The 11,372-nt window shown below is 38.3% G+C and overlaps 1 protein-coding gene across 3 annotated transcripts; it reads left to right on the top strand.

Annotated features, from left to right (window-relative positions):
* The first annotated feature begins 2,173 nt into the window (after window positions 1-2,173).
* ndfip1l (Nedd4 family interacting protein 1, like) lies at window positions 2,174-11,026 on the top strand. Of its 3 annotated transcripts, none has more exons than XM_026182283.2 (8): window positions 2,174-2,357; window positions 4,231-4,318; window positions 4,759-4,889; window positions 6,890-6,949; window positions 7,491-7,578; window positions 7,684-7,808; window positions 8,081-8,147; window positions 9,883-11,026. In XM_026182283.2, exons 1-8 carry the CDS (start codon window positions 2,328-2,330, stop codon window positions 9,984-9,986), a joined length of 693 nt encoding a protein of 230 aa, XP_026038068.1. In that variant the 5' UTR covers window positions 2,174-2,327; the 3' UTR covers window positions 9,987-11,026. The 3 variants fall into 3 exon arrangements, with proteins under 3 accessions (XP_026038068.1, XP_026038067.1, XP_026038069.1); XM_026182282.2 differs by having other exon boundaries at window positions 6,887-6,949; XM_026182284.2 differs by lacking the exon at window positions 6,890-6,949.
* The last annotated feature ends 346 nt before the right edge of the window (window positions 11,027-11,372 follow it).

The raw sequence follows: 11,372 nt of genomic DNA, 5'->3' as shown, positions 1-11,372 counted from the left end.
CTGCATTGCCTTTGTTTCTGTTTTGAGAGTGTGCTACGGATTACGTGATGGGAAATAACTGATGAGTCTCTGAAGTCTGAAGCCGGATACTGATCTATCTTTATCTCTATTTTACATTTTTTCTTAATCTTTCTTAGCGTTTTAGGTCATTAAATACATTTTAATACTAGACAAAGATAACCAGAGTAAATAAAAACCTGTAATTTTTAAGTAATGATTTAATTTATTAAGAGAAAAAAACATAAACATACTTGACCCTATTAAAAAATGAATTGCTCCCTAGACCTAATAACTAGCAGCAACACTGGAGAGTTTTTGAACACGAATGGCCTGTTTGAGGTCATGCCAAAGCATCTCAGTCTGATTTAAGGCTGGACTTTGAGTAGGACTCTGCAAAATATTCTTTTGTTTTTTCTTTTATTGATTTTTATGTGTGTGGGGGATTTTTTTGAGTCATTCAGAGGTGGACTGGCTGATGCGTTTCAGATCACATCAGCCAGTCTTGAAGATCGTCCCATGGAGGCCATTTTTGTCCAGTTCTTATTGTTGAATCATGAACTCTGACCTTAAATGAGGAAAGTGAGGTCTGCAGTTCTTTAGATGTTGTTCTGAGTCCTTTCCAGACTGATAGATATCAGTGATTTTGTTTATCATCTGTTCTTGAGTTTATTTTGATGGTGGCATGATGTTTGCTTTTATAGATCTTTCAGACTTTACTTTGTCAAACAGGTTCAAACGAAGTGTTTTCTTGATTCAACAGGTCTGGCACTAATCAGGCCTGGGTTTGGCTAGTGAAATTGATCTGAACTTTCCAGAAAATATGGTTAATCGCTGCTAAATCATGATTTCATAAATTTAATTTTTAATTTTTAATTATAAAATTAAAAAAATTTGTATTTACTTGTGTTATCTTTGCCTAATATTAAACGTAAAAACTCCAAAACACGTACAAAAGACAACAGAAGTGCTCCAGGATGCTAGGCGCAGTGTTGAGCTTTTGTTACCTAGTTGCTACACAAGCCAGCAAGTACCAACGACCGGATTTGGTGTGTGGTAGTAACAGGTAAATGAACACTTTTTTTTTTAATTATTTGAATATATATGAGTGCTTGTGTATAAATACACAAACAATACACATATGCTTTCAATTGTGTAATTTAAGTGATCTAGGTAGCTCTGTTTTGGAAGTTCAGTTAACTCTAGAAATGTGTTTTGGAGTTTCAAATCAAATCAAATCAAATCACTTTTATTGTCACATCACATGTGCAGGCACACTGGCACAGCACATGCGAGTGAAATTCTTGTGTGCGAGCCCCACAAGCAACAGAGATGTGCAAACACAACAACACAAACGAGCAAAATACAAGAATGGCCAACCTGAAACTAATAAATATATGTACAATATATAATAGTGTATGCATTTCTGGATGTGTATACTAAATATTTTCCTACGTGTGTGTGTGTGTGTGTGTGTGTGTGTGTGTGTGTGTGTGTGTGTGTGTGTGTGTGTGTGTGTGTGTATACACATTTTTACAAATTAAATAGTAAAAAAAAAAAAAAAAAAATGTGTACGTGCTTTGTCTCAAGGGGCCACCGCATATATTTATATATAAACATATATAAATAAAACCACTTTTTTTTACATTAGTAATTCCTTTTGTGCATAATTTTATATTATTGTTAATAATAAATTAATTAAAGCAACAAAACAACCTGAAGAGTCGGTTTGGAGACGAAAGAGTCGGAAGAGCCGGTTCTTTCGACTCGACTTAGTGTGTCGAGCCGAAAGAGCCGGTTCTCTAAAAAGAGCCGGAAATCCCATCACTACTTTAAATTATCTTAAATGATCTTGTTTCACTTTCACGACCGAAAGGTGGCAGTACAGGGTTTGTTGTGGCCAATGACGTCAATCAGTTGACGTACAAGAACTTCGTCAAGTAAGTGAGAACGTAGCGGAAACTGATTAATTACATAATAAAATAATTGCAATCTAGCATTAAAATAGAACATGTTTCTTAATTGAAAATACGCGAACGAATACAAAGTTGTAAAACTGCAATGACAACATATTTTTAATTACTATTAAAAACCCAAAGTATTGCGAATTAGGCATCACAATGGATTTTATTTTGAAATGCTAACAGGAAACCTTTTGTATTTTGTCGGTCGCTAGTTTAACTTCACAGCATACAGGCACAGCCGAACGAGGAGTCTTTCCATTGTGGCGAGGACAGAGTTTACCGTTTGTACTGTTATATAATTTCTTACTCGTTGGGTGTCTTGCTGGCATACCTTTCTGTCGTTGATTGATAGCCGTTCAAGCGGGAATGGCCGAATCGAGCCCCAGATATCAGCAGGTAAGAGAAGGCTTAAAGTCAAGCTAAAAGATGTTAAAGCTTCAGTCGTAGGTACCGTCGTCTAAATGCTGTTAGCATCGAACTGTTAACTTCGAAGATAAAGTCGCCCAGGCGTGTCGCTTCGTGTTTGAAAACAAGACAACAATTTCCCGTCGAATAAAGATGGATGTCGTCGATGGATTTAAGCCGATTAAATTGTGGGGGTTCTTATTTTAATCGTATAAAGGGTTAGGTGTGTTAACGGGAAGCTAACGCGCTAACGAGTCGCTAAAGGTTTTAATTACGCGTTACGTGAATTTTGAACCGGGTTTTTCTTTTGTTCTGTGATAATATGTGGGCGTCTTTTTCATATTGAATTACAGTCTACCGCGAAAGGTTGCCAGCTACTGAGTATTGTTTGGTAAATAAGGTCAACCGTTGAACAATATCTCGATCACCTTTTGAAAAATATGAGAGCATTTAAACTGTGGCTATCACCTGAGCAGCACCAATGGGTGTGTTTACTGTTGTTATTAGAGCACACAGGCCGTATTAGATGCATGTTCATGTTGGTGTTTGATATAATAACTAATGATCAGGTGCATAGAGGCTAATTTGAGTCTATGAATTTCTCACTATGGGGGAAAAATACTCAAGATCTATTGACAGTAAAGGGAACTATATTTATAGTCATATTTATATAGATAGATACTTTAAGCATCTCAAAAAAGGAAATTACTGTGTTACAGCTGCCAGTGTAAAGAATAAAAATATAAATATTATAATCTACAGTAAAAAGAAAACTGTCAAAAGTACCATAGGCCTGTAGTGAAGTTAAAGAAAACAAAAATAAGACTGGGATTGCGCCAAAGAGAATTTTAGCAAATGTGCACATGACAATAAATTAACAGTTACACTTTAATGTCTAAGCTACATAATGTATGATTAATACTCCTGCAGTCCTAGTGTTCCTGGAAACTGAGTTATGGCAATTGAACAATCAGTCTTAGTTTTAAACTCTTATTTTGGGGAAATAGGAGCAAATAAAGTCTCACTGTTTCTAAGTCATAACTGTGTTGGTCTGGTTTCACAGACTTACCTGCTAACAGTTTCCTTGCTAATAACAAAAAAAAGGAGAAATAAGAAACACATCACTCAACATCTTTTTTTTCTTTCTTTTTCCCAGTTCTGTTTTTCTGATGATTATATCAATGCTGAGTTTTAAGTTCCTTTTAAGTAGGTCAGGATGTTCAAACATGCAGGCTTCTTCCCTGGCTCAGAATAGGACACTGGGGGAATGCCTGTGCACTTGACTGGTCTTCAGTTTTATATCCAAACCTTTGTTATGGGACTTAACAGAAATCTGTCTTTTCTTGTAACTGGGACAAATATGGAAGTTAAAAAAAATCAGTATGGGGGCCAGTGCGTTTAAAAGTTCATTTGGGCTGAATTTCTCAATAATATCAAAAGTCTGCTTAATACTTAATATTGTAAAATCTTAAACAATGAAGAAGTGACATCTGTATAGTTTCTTATGACATGTTTAGATTTTATTTAATTTAGTTGACTAGTTGTGGGATTTTTTTTTAATATGCAATATTTAATCTGCTGTTAAAAAGCTATTCGACTTGAAGGGCAGAACTGATCAGTCCTAGGACTTGTCTGTGCATCTTGACAGCAGACTTCACACCTTTAGTTGTCTTAAACTGTCTTGTTTCACTTCTTTAGAAAGGTTTCAACATTAAAACTAGCAGGCTTTTTCCTGGCTCATAATCTGCCTTAGGCGAGCGTGAAGTTATTTTTGGCCACTTGATAGGCAAATATGCATATGGAGGGTTTACGCATATATGCCTCACAGCTTTAACTGTGAACTTAATTTATCTTCCTCTCACAGCTTACCAATGAGGAGGACTCAGAAGAGAGCCCACAGGTAGCGGCTGATGCTCCTCCGCCGTACAGCAGCGTCACAGCGGACAATTCTGGTAAAAATGATGTTTCCTTGGAGCTGAGGTCATCTGTAGTGGTGGCATTTTGGTCCACACAGGAGTGCCTGAGTAAAAGTCATGTATTAATAACTGCAGTGTACATTTTGTTGGAAAAGTAGTGAGCTAAATGCAACATGTAGCTGAGAAAGAATTGATGTGTTATTGGGCAAACTGTGTGGATATATTAGAATCCTCCAGAAGACACATGGGAAAAAATACAGGAAATTTCCTCTTTCACTGTTTCCATTTAGCCACCACTTGCACACTAACCCCCTTAAAGGTTTATGTGAATGTTTGAGAACACGTGTTCAGTGTTAGCTTTAGTTTTGTCTTTGTCAACAAAAGGATTGGACCTGTTTAGAATTAAATAATACTTTTTTTTTTTTTTCAGTTTTGTGTGTGCGTGTGTTTGAAACTGTGCTTTATTTCTTCGCTAGCGTTCTTTGACTGCAAGGAAGATGGGATTTTCCCCAAGCCTCCGTCATACAATGTAGCAACTACGCTGCCTTCCTATGATGAAGCAGAAAGAACCAAGGCTGAGACTAATGTTCCCCTGGTACCTGGAAGAGTGAGTGTCTCACTTTTTTTTTTTCTGCCTGCGGTCACATTCAGTACATACGCTCTCTCACACATATACACTCGTACACTGATGCTTGTGCTTGAACACTTCCTGTGTTGTCTGCAAGGCACGAAGTCTTATCGCTCAGCTGTGGAATTTTTTTTTTAGTCTTCTTCATGTATGCGACTGTATCTTTTCTGCTCGTCTTTGTTACCGGATTGAACAAATTCAGATTCAAAAATGAAGAAAAACATTTCTTCTTGTTCATATCAAAGGACATTTGCTGATATCTTTGCACTCAGTGCCCTCAGCTAGCCGCAGTGTAGTGCTCACAGCCTTTTCTGATCTCCTCTTTGTGCTCTTGGTTGTTCGTATTGTTTACTCAAAACCAGAGTAAATATAGGTGCAGCCTTTCTACTGTGTGACAAGCTTAGGACAGTCTGTAATGATGCAAAGTTTGGATTATATTTTTGTACCAGTAACTAACGTGTGACATAGCTAAAGCTAGCCACATAAATCGATGTTTCTGGTTGGTGTTTGTACTGCTGTTATATCAGTCCCAGTGCCTTACATCACTTTTTACTTAGTGATGGAGATGTGTAGTAGCAGTGTAAACTTTAAAAATGTTAGGAAGACAGACTAAAAGATGTGATAATATACTCACTGGCCACTTTATTAGGTGCACTTTTTTTTTTTTTTTTTTTTTTTTAACTACTGGCTTGGGCCCCCGTTGGCCTCCAGGACTGTCTTAGTAATTTGTGGCATAGATTTAACAAGCTCATGGAATCATTCATCAGAGTCTTCGGTCCTTATTTGGTCCATATAGATTTTGTCAGCTCAACATCCACAAGACGAATCTCTTGCTTGTTTCACCACATTCAAAAGGTTCTCTATTGGATTGTGATCTGGTGATTCTGGAGGTCCTTTGAGTACAGTGAACTCATCATGATGTTCAATAAACTTGATGATTCGGGGTTTATGACACAGCACATTATTCAGCTAGAAGCAGCTGTCAGGTTTTAAAGGGATGGAAGTGCAGTATATACAGGGATTGAAACGGTCAACAACAGTACTTTGTGGCATTTAAACAAACTGTTGATACAAGGCAGGATGGATTTGTTCTTTCATGCCTTTTACACCAAATTCTGACCCTACCGTCTGAATACTGCAGGAGAGAGCAAGACTCATCAGACCAGGCAGCCAGTCTTCTGTTGTGTAATTTTGGTGAGCCTGTGTTAACTCTAGCCTTGGTTTCCTGTTCTTATCTGACAGCAGTGACACACTATGTGATCTTCTGCTACTGCAGCCCATCTGCTTCAAGGTTCAATATCTTGCTCTCCTGCATCTGTAATGAGTGGTTACAGTAACACAGTAACTGTGGAGTCACTCTTGCCTTACTATGAGCTCGAAGCAGTCTGGTCATTCTCAGGTTAGCATTTTCTGAAATACTTAAATGATCCCTGACACCAACAGTCATGCAGAGTCACTTAAATCACCTTTCTTTATCATTCTGGTGCTGATGTTTGCACGGCAGCAGGTTGTCTTTGACCATGTCTACATGCCTCAATGCATAAAGTTGCTGTGATCGGCTAATATTTAAATGAATAAGGAATTGAACAGATGCACCTAATAAAGTGGCTAAGAGGATCTTATCGTTAACATTATGTATGGGGTGTCTTATATAGTTTTAAAAAAAGGGGAGATCACTCTTCATCCTCCACAGTACGGCAATAAAGGGAGTTTTAAAAAGATTCAGTAGTTTAAACAGTCAGGTGCTGGTTTATTACAAGGAATTCATATCACACCTCTCTCTCTCTCTCTCACACACACACACACGCGCGCGCACACACACACGCGGAAACTAAGAGCATGTTTTTAGCCGTGAAATGGTGGCTCATGTATGACCTCTAGTGGTCACTGTGATGCACTGCATCTTACTGCATGTGGGGCTGCCCTGTTTGATTGCTGCTGTTGTGTTTCTCTGCCACACATTGCCTTGCGCTCAGCAGCAGCCTCAGCACAGGGACCGCCTGGAGACTTTTGACGATGTAATTCGCAGTTCACTGGAGGTAACTCGAAGAAGAGTGTACGATGAGAAGGAGTGCGTTTGGTCCTGGTTGTGTAGTTAGAGTGTGTTTGTATTAAAACCCTCAACCCCAGACCTTCCTGTGTGTTTGTGTATGTAGACTTTAGAGTGTTAGCTGAAAGTTATGCAAGACCTAGTTCTGCTGGTGGCCTGCATTGAATCGGACACATGCCAGACTTTTAGGTAAAGTCACGGTGATAGTAATTAAGTCGGCTTGCTGTCTTGTGAAAGTTTCCATTAGTGTGTTGGTTGTTCATGTTTTGTTCATTCTGTTTGTTAGGATGACTTGGTTTCTACCAAGAGATGCTCACCCAGGCTCAATCACAATTGGCTTTGTCTACATTCTAACTGTAGAAATTAAAATATAGCAGTGTGATGTGTTTGAATTTAAATTGTCAAAATTTGAAATGATTAAATGAAAGCCCGGGAAGCTCTGCTGCTGTCGTGTGTTGCTGTGATGACATTTTCTCGCTGATTAAACGCCTCACTGTTTTTGTGCTCTTCTGTTACTCACTCCATCACAGGATGAAGACTTTGTTACCAGAGATGACTTTGAAGATGCAGATCAGCTGAGAATAGGAAACGACGGCATCTTCATGCTCACTTTCTTCAGTTAGTTTCCCAATCGTAAACATGTTCTGTATTCATCAGCTCCTCTCTTCCTTGGATTTGTGCAGAGATGACTGACTTTTTCCACCTTCTCTCTCGCCCTTTCAGTGGCATTCCTGTTCAACTGGATTGGTTTCTTCCTGTCTTTCTGTCTGACCACCTCTGCTGCCGGACGCTACGGGGCCATCTCAGGCTTTGGCCTGTCCCTCGTCAAATGGATCCTCATAGTCAGAGTACGAGACGCAGACATTACGCAGCACACATACAAACACATAAATTGTGGTTTGGTGTACGCACAAGCAAATCAAAAGCCCCAAACACCACTGTGGTATTTTAATGCCGTCTCTGTAGTGGCTGGCTTGTTGGCACCAAACTGTTTCCTCAAAGATCCGTTTGAGAACTGTGCTGCTTCCTTAATTCGCTTTTAAAATGAAGGACTCATTTGAGTGAAAGCTGGGCCAAATTTATTCTAACCCGTGTTTGTGTTGTTTCATTGGGTTTTTAGTTCTCCGCATACTTCTCAAATTATTTCGATGGACAGTACTGGCTGTGGTGGGTGTTCCTGGTGTTGGGTAAGTAGTGAACCTCTGAATTTAAATGAATTGCATGCTTTGTCTTGAACAGGATAGTTACCATTACCTATAAAAGGTGGAAGTTTAGATATCAAATTCAATAAATAACACTTTATCTATATTTACCAATTTATTTTCAGTAAAGAAATAGGTAAATTGCATAGGCATGTTAGAGTCAAAGAATTTACATTTAAGTCTCTTTCACCCCTCTGTAAATAAACACAAACACTGTTAGCAGGCAAGACAAACAACACAAAAAGAAAATGTGTTTTTAAGGATAAGGTTTTCTTTTTATCAGACTCCCTTGATACCATAGAAAACAATAACAACAGTGAAATTAAAGATGGGAGTAAAACTGGAAGGTCTGGGGTGTTTCAGAGTGTAAGGGAAAAAAATAACATTTGATAAAACTACCTCTTAAAAAAATTACAGAAATGAAATGACAAGTACGTAACTTCACAAGTTGTTCACAGGATGAGAGAGAGGGAAACTATGAATATGAATCATGTGATATCTTTCATTGTAAAGCAAATATAGAAGCAGGTTGGCACAAAAATGTAAAAGTTTTTTATTTTTCCTTAATTTTTATTATTCTGATGTTTTATTTATTACTCTGATATGTATACATCACTTCCCCCCCACCAAAAGTTGGGGGCCATTTAAAAAATATAAATAAATGGAAATTTTGAATTTGATGGCAGCTGCATCATCTTTGTCCTCTTTAGTCCAGAAGACATTTCCTAAAGGAATTTCAAATTTCATTTCCTCTGACCGCAGAGCAGTTTTCCACTTTTCCTCAGTCCATTATAAATGAGCTTTGGCTGGATGAAGATATTTGTGGATCACATTCACATGTGGCTCCTTCTTTGCATGATAGATCCTTATCCTTCATTTATGGACGGCTCTGAACTGTTTTCACAGACGGCGATTTCTCGTGATTGTTTATGAGTCTATGTAGTGATTTCGCTCATTCCTGTTTTTAATCCAGAGCAGCACGATCTCATACATCCAGTTGTGATTTTCAACCTCGTCCCTTACACACAGAGATTTCTCTGCAAATCTTTTGATGATATTATGTACCGTTCTGCCCATCTTTACAAGTGAGGAACTCTGCCTCGCTCAAATGCTGTTTAAATATGCAATCATTTTTAATTAATTAGTTTTTATAAAAGGCTGATGGTATATTGTTGTTTGTAAATGTGAAAAGTTCATAACAAGGCGCGCTAGGAGGCTGAGGGGTGTCAATGGCGGCTGCCAATATTTTACTGGTCCGTCAACAGCTAGCCTAATTAGCTGTAAAATCTTCCACCTGTTGTTTCTTTTTTGTACCACTTACTTTTCCAGCCTTTTGTTATCTTCGTCCCAAATTACTGGAGACAATAAATCCCAAATTAGCCACTATTTCTCCTGAACCAATAAAATCTCTGTTTAAATGTTTTCTTTATTCTCTTGGGAATAAAATGTCGGTTTATGAGATTTGCAAATCATCCCGAGCTTCATTGGAATTGGTTTGCTATCACTTCAATTCACTTATTTATATAGCACCAAACCGCAACAGTCACTAAAGGCAATTTATGTTGTAAGATAAAGATCCTACAGTAATACAAAGAAAACCCCTTTGTCTTTGTTTTACTAGTAAGAGCAGCCGCACCTAGGGGCAGTGAAAGTCGTCACATGGAGATGTAGCATTGTTGTTTATTGGACTAGTCTCATGCCTATTTCTTCCCCTCTTCAGGCCTCTTGCTCTTCCTCCGAGGATTCATCAACTATGCCAGAATCCGCAAGATGGCGGACACTTTCGCCACCCTGCCCCGCACCCGGGTCCTCTTCATCTACTAAACCCCTTCATTCTTTTGTTTCTTGTTTCTACAGTGAGACACACTGTTAAGCGTTATTCAATCAGATAGGGAGAAAATATGTGTTTTTCCTCCCTCGGCCTAACATGATTTGGACAATACCACGTCTGTTGTTCCCTCTTGGTGTAAATCTTTGACTGCTGAGAAATCTGTAAAACCCTTCAGCTGTTAGTGGTGAACTGTCAAGTGCTATTTTACAATTATGAAGTGTGTAGTAAATGTATAAATGATGCCTTATTTACAATTTTACCATCTATTGGTATCTGCAGCATGCTTGGGTCCCTCTTTAACCACCAGGGGGCAGTCTTGCTTTTTGTTCTTCTCTTTTTGGTGGGGGAGTGGGGCACAATTGACTTCTAATGAAGTCATTTGTATAGATAAAGGTGTTTCTCATCCCAGGGGTCAATGGATAATTCTGGGGTTATGGGTTGATTTGTGTAATGTAAAATAATATATTTCAAGTACCAATTTAATGCTTTTAACCTTTTTGACCAATGCGTTTTGCTCTTTGTCAAATGGTACACAGTTCAGGTAATATAGGGCTGTAAAGGGACAATTATTAGCTTTCTGTGGGTTCGAGGCTGAAAATATGGAAGAATATTTGTGTATATCCATAGAAGATCAGGTGGCAGGCTTACTTCAGAGCATTTTTCCTCATGTATTTATAAACACTCCATGTCCTCACTATAATTAGGAATGTTGTTTCCCCATTTGCTTTATACGTATATCGGCCTGATCACCCCTATATGCAGGGATGACCAAACTTGAGGGATCACTGCTTCGCTTAAGGACATGTTGCTAGTCTGACACTGGATTTAGATGTGCAATTGGACACTTCGGTTCAAATAAATGACGCCAATGCCCTGTCTTAGTCACTGGCACCCAGTTGGTGTCCAGAGAGAGAGAGAAAATGTATTGCCAGATGTGATTTTCAAATTCTACTCTTAGGAGTGAGAAATATATTCATTAACGAGAGTTTTTCTTTGATGTAACAATGAAATAAACTTTTTTTTTTTTCATTAATGTGGAAGTGATTTTTATTTATTCTTTGGTTCACTGCTGCACTTTGTTTTCACTGTATTGAGCCAGCTACTTAAAAATTTTAGGACATTTTGTGTTTTCAGTGTGGAATTAGAGAAGTCTTTTTACAAGACAGTGCAGTTCTGTGAAAAACTACACACACGCTTAAAGCTTCCGTAGGAGTTAAGAGGGAAAGTAGCAGCCAGGCGTTGGTAATAAAATGCACTTGATTACGTGATCATCAGCAAGTCTGAGCACCAATGTAGAAAGCAGAAGTTTGAACTATTTTGCTTGTCTGGTGCATTCAGTGTGCACATCCAGCAAATGCTGGATGTGCATTAGGGTCAAA

The sequence above is a fragment of the Astatotilapia calliptera genome, chromosome 10 (genome assembly GCF_964374335.1).
Source record: "Astatotilapia calliptera chromosome 10, fAstCal68.1, whole genome shotgun sequence".
Classification (NCBI taxonomy): Eukaryota; Metazoa; Chordata; class Actinopteri; order Cichliformes; family Cichlidae; genus Astatotilapia; species Astatotilapia calliptera.
This window is presented reverse-complemented; position numbering and strand designations above follow the sequence as displayed.

Bases quoted from the DNA above. Each gene is read 5' to 3' on its own strand.
- ndfip1l (XM_026182282.2), top strand. From the start codon at position 2,328: ATGGCCGAATCGAGCCCCAGATATCAGCAG. The intron at 2,358-4,230 runs GTAAGAGAAGGC...TTCCTCTCACAG, and splicing joins CGAGCCCCAGATATCAGCAG to CTTACCAATGAGGAGGACTC. The intron at 7,809-8,080 runs GTACGAGACGCA...TTGGGTTTTTAG, and splicing joins AATGGATCCTCATAGTCAGA to TTCTCCGCATACTTCTCAAA.